Here is a 15,755-nt window from a genome sequence, read left to right on the forward strand (position 1 = left end):
AAGAGGTGGGAGAAGCCCTTAAACAAAGGGGAAGCTCTGTCTCTTTATCTGATTGAAGCTGCAATCACTCAGCAAGGGCTGAGTGGTTTGGTAGAACTGCGATTGGCAGAGATATTTAAATGAGACCTCCTTAAAATTGTTACTCTCCACCCCACCCCCATTCCCCTTTAAATTCTGTTTCAGTCATTACCCGGGGACCGGATACAGAGATTCCTATGGGGAGTTCTAATGGGTCGATTCAATTTCAACGGGATGACGCCACTTAGCCAAGCATTAAGAGCTATAGCTCCGGGAAAGCAAACGACAGGGCGCGAGAGAGGTAGACAGAGAGGGAGGGAGGTAGAGAAGGAGGGAGGGAGGGAGGGAGAGAGATTATAACAAGGAGCAATAAATCCTTTCCCTCCCATTCTCCCCTATAACCCATTCACAAGACCTCTAGAAAACATCTACATTCACAAAACAGCTGGCTAGCTGAGCTGAACACACTGCAATCTCATCCCCCTTCCCTCCCCCCCAGCTCCGCCCCCTGCTCTCTGCAGATTATATACCAACACACCCTAAGCTATATAATCACACGCTAGCGGTATCTATTGCGCTGTTGAGATACCCTGTGCCTGCAACTGCAGTTTCTGCTGCTTCGGTTCATCTGTCAGATTGGAGGAGACAGAGGCGAAGGCAAAAGGGGAGGAGGGGGAGGAGGTAAAGGAGGAGAAAAGGGAGGAGGGAAGGGGGAGGGGAAGAGAAGGGGAAGGAAAATGCTGGAGGAGGGGAAAAAGGAGGAGGAGAAGGGGGAGGAGAAAGAGGCGGAGGAGGAGGGGGAGGAGAAATAGGAGAGGAGGAGGAGAAAGAAGAGGAGGAGGAGGAGGAGAAAGAGGAGGAGGAGGTGAACAACTTACCTTGCTGAGCTTTCTTTGGGGAATACGTGCATCAGGATTTAGATCTGCATGTAAAATCTATACAAAGTATCTGCCACTACAAGTCTGACTCTCCTCTCTACCACCATCGTTTTTTTTTTTTTTCTTTCCCTTTTCTCTGCTGTGTCAGAAAGACCGAGACAGAACTATCTCTGTTTCTGGCTCCACTGCCAGTGAAGGAGTTTTCATTCAGACTTTCCGAAGAGAGGTGGAGAAACCTAAAGACTCGGGAGAAGAAGAGGTCCTTTGAGCCAGATGGGGCATTAGTTCTTCTGCTTTGCTCAGCATGGATAAACCTTTTCTTGAAGGTAAGCTTAGAGATTAGCTGTTAAAGACCCCAGAGTTCTTACCATGAAATGCACAGATTGCCATTCATTCCAGCCATCGGTTGAGAGCGTGTGTGTGTGTGTGTGTGTGTGTGTGTGTGTGTGTGCGCGCGCGCGCGCGCGCGCCCGCTCGCTCCCACGCTCGTGCGCGTGTCTGTGCACGCGCACAAGCGCAAGCGCATGGATAAAATAAAATGAAAACCATTTAACTGAGATTTAAATGAATCAGCTCTTGCAGAAAACTATCTGTGTTGGACATTTCTAAATCAAAGGGAAACTTCCAAACAACTCTTTTGTAGCCAAATGTCAATTTAATTTCTAGCCTGTTGACCTTTAAATGCATTTTGGTGCTTGCCTAAGCCCCTTATAGCGCAGCCTAACCACCTAAGCTGAGAACGTAGGGAGAGCCCGTGCTGAGGCCAGTCTGGCTGCCCAGCGGGCATCCTGTCAGTGTAGGGCTAGTCTGCTATTGGCTCACAAGTCTGGGCTGTGCATCGTTCAGATTTCATCACATCACCTTGCCCTGGGTAGAAATGGCGCAAGCTGACACGGCATAACCCCCTACTTACATTGAGTCAGAGCAAGGATTTAGAAATCTCTGGATCCATGCCTGGGTGTGTGTGCACATGTCTCTGTGTGGCATATGGAGATTTTGTCAAAAGTGAGAACCTGTGAGCATGTCTACTTAGCCAGTAGACATTTGATGGGAGCTGGGGCAGTGGTTTACACTCTCTTCCATTTGCCTAAGTCTAATTGTCACTCCCCTCTGCATGCTGCAAACCAGGTTCAGTGAACAGAAAACAGACCTTGAACTCTTAAACAGAAAATCTCTTTTGAAATGCAAGCTATTGTTGCTTTTCTGGGTACATGAAAACCTCACTGTAACATAATGTGCTATCACATGAATTCAGATTTACCAGGTGTTAAATCATGTTCCCAACAAGTCAGCTGCATACATACATACAAATGAGGCGCAGGCTAGCTTTTTATCCACAAGGAGGTATTAATCTTGTTCCCTGAACATCTAAATAAACATTTACTAAGACTTTATCATAACATTCTATACATTTTTGCTTTTTTGTGTTCTGTTTTTAGGTCTCTCTAGCTGAGAAATAATCTAGTTAGTGATCTGGTGACTTGAATTCAGAGTTGAGAAGTTGAGTAGTAAGGAAGTAAAGAGCCTGAAGGAAAGGACACTAATTCTTCATGAAAGACTTTTGAAGCAGAGGAACGCAACCAACAAACTCAGCTTAAAAATTTAGAGCATAAGGACAAGAAGGGGCTTTAAAGACCCACAGTCACACAGAATTGGGGTTTCCTGTCTATTACAAAAGGATTCGGGGTTTTAAGAAAGATTTCTACCTCTTAAATGAACAACTAGCTTTTTCTTCTGGATTAGAAGTGTGTGAATTCATTTAACATTACGGTTTTTCCTTGTATTGCTCATCACTAAAACACCTATATCTTTAAAAATGCAAGGTCTTAAAACTGCAAGAGTCCGTGGTTTAAAATAAACTGCTCTGAGTCTTAATGAAACTATGAAGGTAATGAATAGGAGTAGGGTAGCAAAGTGACAAGTTAAGAGTTAAATGTGGTGAGAACCTGGCAGCCCCAGCAAGATGTATGCGGTAGGAGGGAGGCCCAGTCAGTGGCTGAGAGGTTAGTAATGTAAACTATATACAACTTGGTATTTGTCAGGGGGGAGTGCTTTGATAGAGATGCAAATGCTTTTGCACAGAGAGGGATTTTTAGAGAGCAGACTTTGGAACAGTAGAACTAAGAAAACATATAAAGCCATAGCAGAAATCCCCCCCATGTTTGCTTTCAGTTATTCTGAGAACGAGTGTATGTAACAGCAGCGCACAGAAAAAAGCAACACACCGCAGAGCCGTTACACAGTAAGGTACAAAACGGCATTGAACCCGTGGGAGTGGGAGAAAACAGGAGCCAGGCTCTCCTCTTCGTCCTCCTTTGAAATCAAGATTGAGTCACACCGCATCCGAAAGGATTTATCATAAAAATCAGAACTGCCTCAAGGTGTTAGCATAGAAGGACTTTAGATAGCAAAGGTTTCAACTTTAGTCTCGACCGGGCAGATTTTAGGTTCCAGGGAAAAATACATTTTTCTTTCATTAACAAACAGCATTTCTTGAATGGATTTAGCTTTCTAGTCCCTCAGTTGGCGTAAGAAAAGAAATTTCTGTTTAGGTTGAACATAGCAAATTTCAAGGCTACAGAAGAACTGTTGAGAAAGCTATGAGCACCTGGCCAGAGGGACTGAGATGGGAGTGGGTTTACAATGCATCATTCATTACTGCAGAGGCAGTACGTGACCGAGATCACTAGATCCCGTCAATGTACAGCCAAGACTTGTAACCACCTTGGCTCCTATTTAATAGTATGTGATATGTATATTCTCTCTCTCACTTAATAGAATATGAAATTGACCAGCAGCAGAGTCAGTTTCTTAACTGTTGCTGCTCACAATGAATGGCCCTGTAATGAGTGGATTTCTGGATCATAAACATGCATGTGGTGGTAGTTTTTCATCTAATCTATGTGCTGCACCAGTCTCTTGTCTATTTGTTTTTCAGCTCCTCCCCCCGCTTCCCCCATAGTATCTCTTTCAGTTCATCCTGTTAACCAGATTGGATTCAGCACATCAGGAATGGCAAACAATTTATTGCCATTCAATCCCGTTTTATCCTACTCCACACCTTGATTTTACCCAGACCCTACTGCCCACCGTATTGCAGCTCTCCCACGCTCCATTCTGACGAAAGAAGTTACAGGCCATGAAGAAACCTTCCGATTTCATCCCGTCAATCTCAGACCAAAAGCTTCCTTTAATCATCCAATCGAGCATCTGAACTTTTCAGTCTTCAGCAGTCTAATCAGTATCCAAATACACCTTCACACCCTAAACACTGTGTACCTTCCTGCTGCCAAGATAGGCTCGTCTCATGGTTCTTAGTCATTTCTATTATGACCTATATTCCTCCAAGCTTAGCTCTCAGTATTCTGGGCAGGTCCCTGAGATATCTAGTGACATCCTTGGTATCTCGTGTGTGATTATCTCCTATAATGTGAAGACACTGTATGCCTTCCTTTGAGTCATTGATCCTTGGAATTTCCTATGTGTTCGAATCTAGTTTCCTTTGGGAAGTCAATGACTCTAAAATGCATCCAGCATGTATGTTATCGTCTTTATAGTTGAAAGGACTTGAAGGGCACATTTTTATTTGATCAATGGGGAATAAATTCATTTCTTATAAAATTGTCAAAAGACTTCCCAATCCAAAGCTCCTACAGCCGCATACCCTGCAAGCAAGCAGCAGAATGACAGGTCCTTGTTTGTTTGGGTGTTCAAATGAAAACTACCTGTTTCTTTCTAATGCTGAGACTATGAGTCTTAATGAAGAGGTGGCAAAGGTAGAGGTGTTAAGCTTCTGGGGCTGTGAGTCCAGGTAGATAAAAGAGATACACATTTTGCCATTTACCCTCAAGGGCTGAAGATGTAGAGGTGTGAATGAAGAGAATTATTTTGTCAAATTGTGTAGTTGTATAATTACAGACCATGATAGAGCAGAGTCCTTCGAAATCACCCAGTCCACCCCTATAATTATATAGATAGTGGAACTGAGGCCCAAACAAAGTAAGTGATTTGACAAAGGTTACATATATTTGGGTTTTAGAATCTCCATAGTGTTTATTTGCATGTTCTTGTGCTGTCTCAAATAACAACAAAACAACTAGCTAAAACAGTGAAATTATGGTCAGACTAGTTCTTTGATGTGATGTGCCAGAAAAGCTATTTTTAGCAAATTAATTCTTCTGTTCAAAAAATGAACAGATGTAAATTCAACTAAACAGGCTTGCTTGGGGATATAGCCTTGAAAGGCAATGAGTCTGATGTTATTAAGTACTCAGTCCCTTCCGAACTCCTCTTTTCTTGTTATTGAGCTTTGGGCACATTTCAGTGTTGGGGTTGCTTGCTTACGGAAAGCTAATCAAGCACTATCTTCTCTCACTTGTTCGTTTCTATTACTCATTCAAGCTTTCCATCCCATACAGTAGTGTGAGTAATCGATCTATTTTGAGGAGGCCTGAAATCTGATGGATTTCAAATGTATGCTTTATTTGTGCTAGTGTTTCCTAGGTCCTAATGTCCCCAGGATGACTCTTAGTTTTTGGTATAGATTTCCTTGTGTACACCTTTTGGGCTGTTCAGTTTTCCAGGTGATGCAATACATTAATCTCCTGTTTGTACAGTATTTTCCTCGTGGTCACCATTATCAGCACTAGGCTCAATAAAATCCTTCAGGGAATTACCACCCAACTTCTCCTGATGACGGTACAATGGAGATACAAGTACGTATTTTCCAGATATTCAATTCAGCTTAACTTTGGTATAAAAATGTTGCTGCTCTTTAAGAAGGCCAGTTTGTTGCGTGAGGTAACGATAGAGAAAAGCAGCCCAAGCAGATTCTGCCAGTTAATCCCATCAACCTAGACCTAAAGTGGTAATAAGTACAATTACAGGTGATATTTGAAATAATTCAGGGCTCGTTTTCTATGGTTCCCACACCCAAGATTACTCTTATGTAAACAAAAGTTTGGTTCTGGAGCCGTGCTTCCATTTAGGAAGAATTACCGCTTCAGTAAGTTAAAGCAGCCTATAAGGTGAGGAAAACTGCAAGATGATTTTAATCTTGGCTTTCTTACACCCTCGGGAAGCCTTTTTTCCTATTCGTCTATAGCTACCCTAATTTCTGCCCTCTGTGTCTCTGCCAAATCCCTGCCATTATTGCTGCTTGCTTGCTTGCGTGTATTTATTGAATCAAGCAATATCCTTTCTCATGTGTTTATTTATGCTTATAAATTTCACTGGAAGGAAAATTGTGATTGAATATATGTGTGTGTATATATATATATATATATATATACACAGCTTCTTATGGAAGATGTTTTTGAAGCTGTCTGCTTTCCATCAGCATTGCTTTAGGAATTGGCCTTTTCTGCATTTGAAATTAGGTTCCACATTTATTAGAATTTTGATGCGCAAGGCCTGGATTTCTCTATGGGCAAACATCGGAATGAGCTAACTGCTCCTGTGACCCTGTTCATGTGGTGGCACATACAGCAGGAGTCAACAGTCTGGTCCTTGCTGCCAATGTGCTTCATAGTCTGGCTATGATGACAAGATCTGCCTGTAGAGAAGTGGGGAAAGTCAATTACGTGAAGACTGAAGTGGTTGAAGGTAGTGGTGGTGATAGGGCCCGAGTTTTGTCAGTGCCCTGCAAAGTGCTCATGCCTGTGTGTTCTCTGTTCTCATTTATTGTTTCTCTTCCCTCTCTCTTAGGATTTTCTGATGTGCCCTAAGGTCCATGTAACTACAAGGGCTCTTTATCACCATAAGTGCCACCCTGATCCGAAACCACTCAGAACTCAAGCATCGAGGCACCATGGATGCCGCAGTGGCAGATGATTGCCAGCAAATCCTGCCTATTGAACAGCTGCGCTCTACTCATGCTAGCAATGATTATGTGGACCGTCCTCCAGTGCCCTGTAAACAGGCCCTCTCCAGCCCTTCCCTTATTGTGCACACCCACAAATCTGATTGGTCCCTGGCTACTATGCCTACTGCCCTCCCCCGCAGTCTCAGCCAGTGCCATCAATTGCAGCCCTTGCCTCAGCATCTGAGCCAATCTAGCATTGCCAGCTCAATGTCCCATAGCACCACTGCCTCTGATCAAAGGCTCTTGGCCAGCATCACACCCTCACCTTCAGGCCAGTCCATCATCCGAACGCAGCCTGGAACAGGAGCCCACCCAAAGGCTGATGGTGCTCTGAAGGGAGAAGCTGAGCCATCTGCAGAGCACCCCAGTGAGCACCTCTTCATCTGCGAGGAGTGTGGGCGCTGCAAATGTGTCCTCTGTACGGCAGCTCGCCCTCTCCCCTCCTGCTGGCTGTGCAACCAACGCTGCCTTTGCTCTGCTGAGAGCCTCCTTGATTATGGCACTTGTCTCTGCTGTGTTAAGGGCCTCTTCTACCACTGTTCCACTGATGATGAAGACAACTGCGCTGATGAGCCCTGCTCCTGTGGGCCTGGCTCTTGCTTTGTCCGCTGGGCAGCGATGAGCCTCATCTCCCTCTTCTTACCCTGCCTGTGCTGCTACCTGCCTACCCGTGGATGCCTCCATCTGTGCCAGCAGGGCTATGATAGCCTCAGGCGACCAGGCTGCCGCTGTAAAAGGCACACCAACACTGTGTGCCGAAAAATCTCTTCTGGTAGTGCACCCTTCCCCAAGGCCCAGGAAAAGTCTGTATGACCGTCCCACGAAATGGATCCGGAGCTTTCTCCTTCTAGCCCCCATCCCTGAAGCATAGGCTTCACCTTTGAAGAAGCGGGGCGGGGAGTAAAGTAGCCAAAGTCAAGTTCGGGCCTCCCCCATTGTGTTCCTGCAGCGTTGGGGAAGGTCAGGTACACCTGCTGCAGGATATGCCTTGTTCTCTCTCACAGTATCTGTCCTTTCCTCTTCGACCTTTTTACATCCCACCATCTCAGCCCCTACGGCTGTCATGGCAAATTCAGGTGATAGATAAGCATGCGATTTGGACACTGAGGACTGGCAGAGCCAGCAACGTGGAGGTTTAGGGGCTCCCCACGGCAGTGCCTCTCGGTGCAGGCTCTGAGCGTCACTCTGCTTTCCACAACGCCTCTGGAAGCTTTCTTCTTTTAGGTGGTTTTCGCAGGCGCGTGTGGAACAGCGTTCCATATTCCAGGGAATCTGACCCCTGCTCTCCGTTTACTGCCCTTCTCTCCCCTCTCTCCTCTTCTTTCAGTACTCTGCTCTGTACTTCTTCCCACTTCATTCTCACCCCCTCTGCTTTAACTTTTGCTCCCTTTTCTTTCTCTCTCCTTCCCTCACCCTCGCGCAGACTCATCCTTGGTCTGCCTGTATTTCGATCTTGTTTGCCTTTCTTTGCCTTCTACTACCTGTCCCGTCCCCTTTCTCTCCTTAACATGTCCAAGAGCGCTGGTTTTCCATGGGTGTTTCCTTTGACGCCAAACTTTGCTATGTTATACTATTTACTAATTTGTATTAAGGGAAATGGGTTACTGTAAGGAACTGATCACTAGCAATAGTGTGTGTGCCCTCATAACCACACGTACCAGTTTATGAGCATATGAGGCAAACTTATCTTACATTTCCAGGTTTAATTAGCAAAATTTTATTCCCTTTCCAAAAAATCAACTTAGAATACGGACAGATTCCACTAGCATGCTGAATAGGATAGTAAATCAGGATGCTCATAACTTTGTATGTCTGACCCAAGTGCCAAAGGCAGACGTGCTTTATAGCGAAATGAACAAAGCAAAGGATATTAGAGGTCTGTTCTCTCTTAGAAGCTAACTGCCCTGAGACTGCATGGCTCAGGCCTTCATATTGGACATAAAAAGTCATAAAACTTTAGAGCTGGAAGGAGTCTTAACTGTCACTCTAGTTCAATGCCCTTATTTTACAGATGGGAAAACTGAGGCCTGGAAATAGAAAGGGTTTTGCCTAAGGCCACACACTGAGTTGAGAGAGTTAGGATGAGAATACAGGCATTCTGACTCCTAGTTCAATATTCTCTTCATTGCACCACATTAGGTCACGGAAAATCTCTCCTAGGACGCTGTTAACAATGACAGAAAGCCGTTCCCATTCAATATTCAGGATTCATGCCAAGCTAGTGTGGTGGTCTTTATGCGCGGGGCATAGCGGGTAGCTAATTAACCATCAGATGTCAAGGCTGCCCCCAGTGGACATCACCTTTGGCTCTGTCACCTTGTAAAAGCTCAAGTATGGAAAAGAAAATTTTAAGGAAGCCCTAACCAAGCTGTATCTTCGCCATTGCACCTACCCTTTGCTGCACATACTGTGCTTGCTCCTCGCTTTGTCGGCAATGGCAGTTGCCTGAGAACCTAAATTTCAGCAACAGTGGAGAACTGAGATGCAAGATGTATATTGCAGAGAATGGACTTGTTAAAATATACCAAGAGCCTGTGCTGTGAATCCCCTACAGTGGGAAAAGGACTGCTGCTAAAAGACACAAGAATTAGATACAGTTTCCCTCTGTAAGTGAATCCAAAATTCACTAAGGAATTCAAAGATCGAGGGCACTTGCTTGAAATCAAGGTGCTCCAACTTAGTTTAAGGCTTCCAGACTCTAACTTTATATATCATCATCTCTTTTAAAGTGTGCATGGATATGTATTACAGGGTGGAGAGGTGGGGAGAAATGTATAGTCACACACAGGGGGAAGAAGAATGGAACATTATGTCCCTTTGTTGGATATATACTGTAGAAATATGTGCCACTCGGTCTGTATTGGTTCTGAATCTTCCTGAAGTGGACTGACATTTGGGCTGCTTAGAGCCCCTCACCTTCACTTTCACCTCCTCTTCTAGAATTGCTTTGCTCTATTTTTGTATATATAAATATGTTATGATGATTATTAACGATGTTAATGATATTGCTGCAAATGGTGCCATATACAAGGTTTGGCTTCTTGGAACATTTGTAAACCCAAACCAATATCTATAATCTCTTATGTTGCTTTCAAGTCCTTTGATTTTAAGTAACTTTTTTTTTTTTTTATCTTACAAGTCTGCCTGGATGACCTATGAACGTATCCAACCCTAAAAGCTGTGCCTAGTTCTCTGGGTCAAGCTGGATGGTGATGAGTAGCAACACACACTTCTCCTAGCTTCTGCCTGAAATTTGCTTAAAGCTGAGATATATAAGGATTCTATGTCACTAGTGCATTGTTCCTGGAGCTAAAGTTATTCTATGGATGTTCGCTCATTAGTTTCAGGGCCCCAAATAACACACATCCCTCCTCCTTGATAGCTACTTGCTGTCTCGATCCTGCAGTCCTTACTCAGGCAAATTGTGCACTGCCAGAGACGCCCTGGGCTCTGCCATATACCCAGTGGAGCTCTTCTCAGTGTATTTTTCAATGGCCTTACACTTGGTAGAAGAAACTGAAGGGTTACTCAGATGCACTTGCAGTCTGCAATCTGCTGCTGAGTCAGGGCTTTCACTTATGTCCAAGTTGGCCTGATATGGACTGCATCTGGTTTACGAATAGATGGGTCCTGTTGGGGTATGTGCACAAACGTGAGTGAGTGTGCATATGCACCCCCTCTGTGATATATATATATATATATATATATATATATTCACACATCTCTATATATTTTAATGTATTGCACATGTATATTTAAAATATATACGAAAGAATTCTAAATCCTGCAGAGAGGCTCTGTTTTCGTTATTTTTCTACTTTGTGTCATGTTCTGTATAAACAGGAATATTTACAGGGTGTTTCCTGCTTAGCATTTTTTTGCACTTAAATCATCTGTTACCCCCTTTCCACATATTGGTCCCTTGATACATTTCATATGGCTTTAGCCAAGAGTTTTCTTGGTTCCAGCCCATCTTTCCTCATCACAATAGCTGTAATGAATATAGCGAACACTTACACAGTGCTTACTATGTGCTAAGCACTATTTTAAGCACATCACCTGTATTAGCTCATTCGATTCTCATGACAACTCTACAGTGGATGTACTATTAGGGTTTCCATTTCACAGATGAAAAAACTGAAGTACAGAGGAGTTAGTGACTTGCCAACGGTGGAGTTAAGATTCAAAGTGAGGCCGTCTGACTCTAGAGTCCATGCTCCAGAGTCAGATATAGAAGTCTGGAGCATAATGTAAACACTTGTGGTGTAACAAGCCTCAAATGGTGAATGGCTCTTGCCCTAACTCCAGTCCACCTGCCTGCAGCCTAAGAGTTGAAACGAACGTTTTTACGTTAGGAGTAAAAAAGCAGTAGTTACAGACAGTCTTGCTTCCGAAGATGGTAGCATTATAAAATTCTCCAGTTCTCCCTTTAAAACCCTGTTTCCAGCCAGTCACCATTTCTCAGATAGCTTATGGTATAGAGCCAGCAGAGAAATATTTTTACTTTGCCAGAGAAAGTAAAAGTCTATTTGGCTTTCCCGCTAAAGGCCCTGGAAAACTACTTCAATTTCTTTCAGCAGAAAGTAGAACTAAAACTATGTTTGGAACTTGAGATTGGTTGGAGCCATTGATTATACTGAGCACATTGTTCTGATTCAAATGTAAGCAATCCGCTGATGCCCACTGGTCAGTATAATATTTTACCTTTTCCTGTCACCTAATTCACACTGAAATTTTTTACCCTGGCATTATTTAAGAGTCGAAATACTCTTAAAGGACTTCTACTCCAACTTCGGCATTTTATAATTGGAGGAAAAGCTGCACAAAGAGGGAAAATAACCTGCCCAAAGTCGCACAGTTATAAGTTTGGGTGGAATTATAACTTAATTCCAGACTTCCTAATTTCCAGATGCCTTAGTCTGAGTTTCTTAGAAAATGGAGCTTGAAGCAAAAAGTTATGTGAAATCCCAGGGATGTAGGAGTAAGGAAAAAGAAGTAGGGAAGGAAGGAGATCAATCTGTTTCATGACAAGGTAATGTCTCAATCTTCTACAATAGACCATACTGTATCTCAGCCCACCTGAGTGAGGAAGAGTGAAGAATTCATCTCCTATCTCCCATCTCATTAGTCAAAATATCTTCCCTGTGGACTATTAACTCCCCTGCGTTAATTTTGGGTAATGCACAGGTGGGTGCCCAAGCATGTACCTTGGCTTCTTGAGCCTCAGCAGCAATAGGGGAGCATTGTGGTTCCACTACAGACAGCAAGATAAGTGTGTGTGTAAAGGGAGACATAAGACAAAGCAGTACACTAGGTTAGTGCTTTTCTCTTACATCTTTAATCACATTCATTCAAAGTGAGTTAGAGATGACCTACGATCTTTCAAGTATGTAATGCTTTATTGTGGTGCTCAGAAATGTACTAAATCTGCTTTCCTAAACCTATATATTCTCTGACTTGCTTTGATGGGCTTATTTCTGCATGGAGATGAAGTCCCTAGTTCAACTAAGGGGGTAACAAAGTCTCAAAATATCCTTCTTAGTATACAAAGAAATTTTATCTTACTGAACTCTTCAAACAACATCTCTAAGCCAACACAGGTACATGAATGCACATATATTCATTTCAGCTCCATCAGCATAAGAGCAGGAAAACTGGTCAAGTTAATAAGTCCACGAAAAAATGGCTAAACAAGTTATTTTTGAACATAAAAATAAAACATTCTGTTGGTTGACTGGATTTTTTTTTCTATTTCAGCCGTTAATTATGATGACATCACAAAGACACATTCTAAGAGTTATATTATCTTTTATTCTCATAAACAATAGTTCCTTTTGCTCTATAGATAATTCTTACATGCAGCCAAAGCATCTAGTTGATAAAAACATCCCATTTTTGGTATTGTTTCATATTTATGGGCAAGGTCTTAAAAGCATTGAATGCATTCCACTGATTTGATTCTTGGTTTTTCATGTAAGAAAAGATGAGCACAGGGAATTCTGAAAAATTTTCAAGGTGAATAATGAAATCATGCTATCACTCTAAACAGTCTGCCAAAACTCTTCTCCAATCATCTCTGCTTTCATACCTGATCTATCAGCAGCATTGAGCACAGTTGCTCACTCTGCCTTCTTAAAAACACTTTCACCATGTGCCTTTCAGTGTACCATACTCTGCTGGTTTTACCCCTACTTCACCGTCTGCTCCTTCTCTGTATTCCTTGCTAGATCCCCTCATCTCCCTCATCTCTTCATATTCAAGTATCCCATGGATTGGTCTTTGGAATCTACTTTTTGAATACCATTTATACAATGACTCAAAATTGTGTCTCCAACCTGGAGTATTCCCTTAAACTTCCCACTCACATACCCAACTGCCTATTTCATATCTCTACTCTGATACCTAGTAGGAATCACAAACATAGGAAGTTCAAACCAAACTCTTGATCTTTGTGTCCTCAAACCTGAGGAGCATTTCCTATCTCCTCTAATGACAATTCCAAACTTAGAGTTGCTCAGACCAAAAACTTTGTAGTTATTCACTAGACTTTTTATTAGTAGTGAATGTAGCCAAAATTCTCAACCTCCGAAGCCTCAATTAGTCCCCCCCCCCCGCCTCTGTTTTTTTTTTTTGTTGTTGTTGTTGTTGGTGGTGGTGGTGGTGGTGGTGGTCTTTTTAGGGCCGTACCTGTGGCATATAGAAGTTCCCAGACTAGGGGGTGAACGGGAGCTACAGCTGCTGGCCTACACCACAACCGCAGCAACGCCAGATCCAAGCCACATCTGCAACCTATACCAGAGCTCACGGCAATGCTGGATTCTTAACCCACTGAGCAAGGCCAGGGATCAAACCTGCATCCTCATGGATAATAGTCGGGTTGGTTACCACTGAGCCATGACAGGAACTCCCCTCAATTAGTCTTATAATCTGATGATTTGGGTTAGAGTACAAGTGATCATTAGTATCCCTTTTGAACCTCTGGCCTAAGGTTTAATAAAACAAATCCTTGATACATTTATCCTAATCTACGTCTATATCCTTATCTTGATCCTCAAATCTGTGTTGCTGCTTTCAAAGGCAGAAGGAACAAGACACATAGCTTCCAAGGAAAGACATCTTGGAGGTAACACTGTTCATTGTTTACGGATCTTGCTGTCATTGCAATCAAAGTTATGTATGTTGCTCCCACATGTATTTGTTGGCCAGTCCCCTGGAAAAGAAGGGGTAATCCTGATACACAACTTGTCATTCTCTAACTATTGATGCAATCCTTTTGACTGTACCAGATAATGGTCATGTCTCTGATAGTCAAAAGACACAAATGACAAGGATTTGGAAACCCCTAAGTCCTTGCAAAACTGACCAACATTTCTGTTGCAGGTCACTAAGGAAAGAAAATGGATAGTCATTCATGTGAACATCCTAGTTTTATTAATATAGGGCTTTAATCTCAAGTCACTTGGATGTTCTATTGTAATAAGATAAGGTGAACCGTACATGCATCCTGAAAGCTAGTTTCGAACCTATGTCCTAAGACTGAAACTAAGGGAGACTGAATGACTCCCTTCGCTCTTTTCTCCTGGTCCACACTTTAATCTCGGCCTTTAAAGTCTTAGCACTGTGATGACAAAAATAAACACTGAAAAGGAAAAGAACAATAATATTTATAGTATCAGAGATTAGTTGGCTTAAATAATTTTCCCATGTAAATTTTTGAAAGGTTCCCCTTCCAATGGGGGTTAAGGTCTCCCAATAGGGAGAAGGCTCCAGGCCCATCTCAATACATAACCTATATTGAAGGAAAAAGAAGAAAAAGTAGTGGGAAGTAATACTATATGTCTATATGTGTGCCTAGAAAGAAAAACAAAGGTAAAGAAAAAGCCACATGAAAGTAAAAAGCTCTATAATCAGTTTGTGTCTCTCATCTAAAACTCTATTTTACTAACCTCTTGGTTCAATTGTGTGGTTAAACTCCTTTTTGTCCTTGACTTATACCAGCATTCTTTTTTTCAAACTCTTACAGCTCTTCCACTAGAATGATTCTGTGTGTGTGTGTGTGTGTGTGTGTGTGTGTGTGTGTGTGTGTGTGTATGAGAGAGAAAGACAGAGAGAGAAGTGGATGGAGCCTTGAGTGCTCTCCTAAAGGTTCAGTTAGAGTGTGTGCATGCACTAACACCCTCAGCCTTTCAAACTCCCTTCTAGGACATATCCCCACAGTACTTGCATCTTATACTAAATGACAAATTTTCTGTCCTTCAGAGAGAAATATCAAACTGGATTTGTGGCGTTCCCTGGATTGGCCTCTTCTCAGTGAATGTGGTGGTGTGGAAATTACAGTACTCTGAAACCAATTAAATCAGGATCTTTGGCTGTGAGGCTGAGGAATGGATTTTTTTTTAAGCTCCCTGTTGTTTATAATACACAAACAGGATTGAGAAAGCCTAATCACCTCATTCTATAAATGTAGATACTGAGGCTCAGAGAGGGGAAGTGACTCACTCATAAATACACAGTGATTTAGGGACAAAGTTAGGAATGTGAGAATCCAGGTCTGCTGACTCCTAGGCCAGAGTTTTTGTCTTTTTTTCATGGTGCTTATTTCTCCACCATGTGCCCTCTCTGGATCTTTGCTTTCCTCATCTGTAGAATGAAGATAATAAAGCCTAGAGATTTTGTGAGAGTCATTAAAGTAGAGACATATTTTAATGTACAAAGTTCTGGACATAAGCAAAGGAATATTATACTTAAGGGAATTAATGTACAACACATGTGTGGATGAGTCTCTAAAACAACATAATGAAAATTTTTAAAAACTTTAACCCATTAATCATTTGGGTTTTTATGCCTACCTGATAACATGTATGAACACTGAACACTTGTGTACGTTTTGGGTATCTTTAAATTAAACTTGGCCTCAGGGACAAAGAAATTAGGAGTTGAGGACAGAGGCCATTGTTTTATTTCTCTGTCCTTCACTGGGATAGGGATTAAAAGAA

At 42.5% G+C, this 15,755-nt stretch overlaps 1 protein-coding gene across 1 annotated transcript; it reads left to right on the plus strand.

Moving 5' to 3' along the window:
- Window positions 1-835: 835 nt before the first annotated feature.
- On the plus strand, window positions 836-10,465 carry SPRY3 (sprouty RTK signaling antagonist 3). The gene is made up of 2 exons (XM_047764617.1): window positions 836-1,222; window positions 6,603-10,465. The coding sequence occupies exon 2, from the start codon at window positions 6,706-6,708 to the stop codon at window positions 7,570-7,572; it is 867 nt and encodes a 288-aa protein (XP_047620573.1). The 5' UTR covers window positions 836-1,222; window positions 6,603-6,705; the 3' UTR covers window positions 7,573-10,465.
- The last annotated feature ends 5,290 nt before the right edge of the window (window positions 10,466-15,755 follow it).

Source organism: Phacochoerus africanus, chromosome X (assembly GCF_016906955.1).
Source record: "Phacochoerus africanus isolate WHEZ1 chromosome X, ROS_Pafr_v1, whole genome shotgun sequence".
Classification (NCBI taxonomy): Eukaryota; Metazoa; Chordata; class Mammalia; order Artiodactyla; family Suidae; genus Phacochoerus; species Phacochoerus africanus.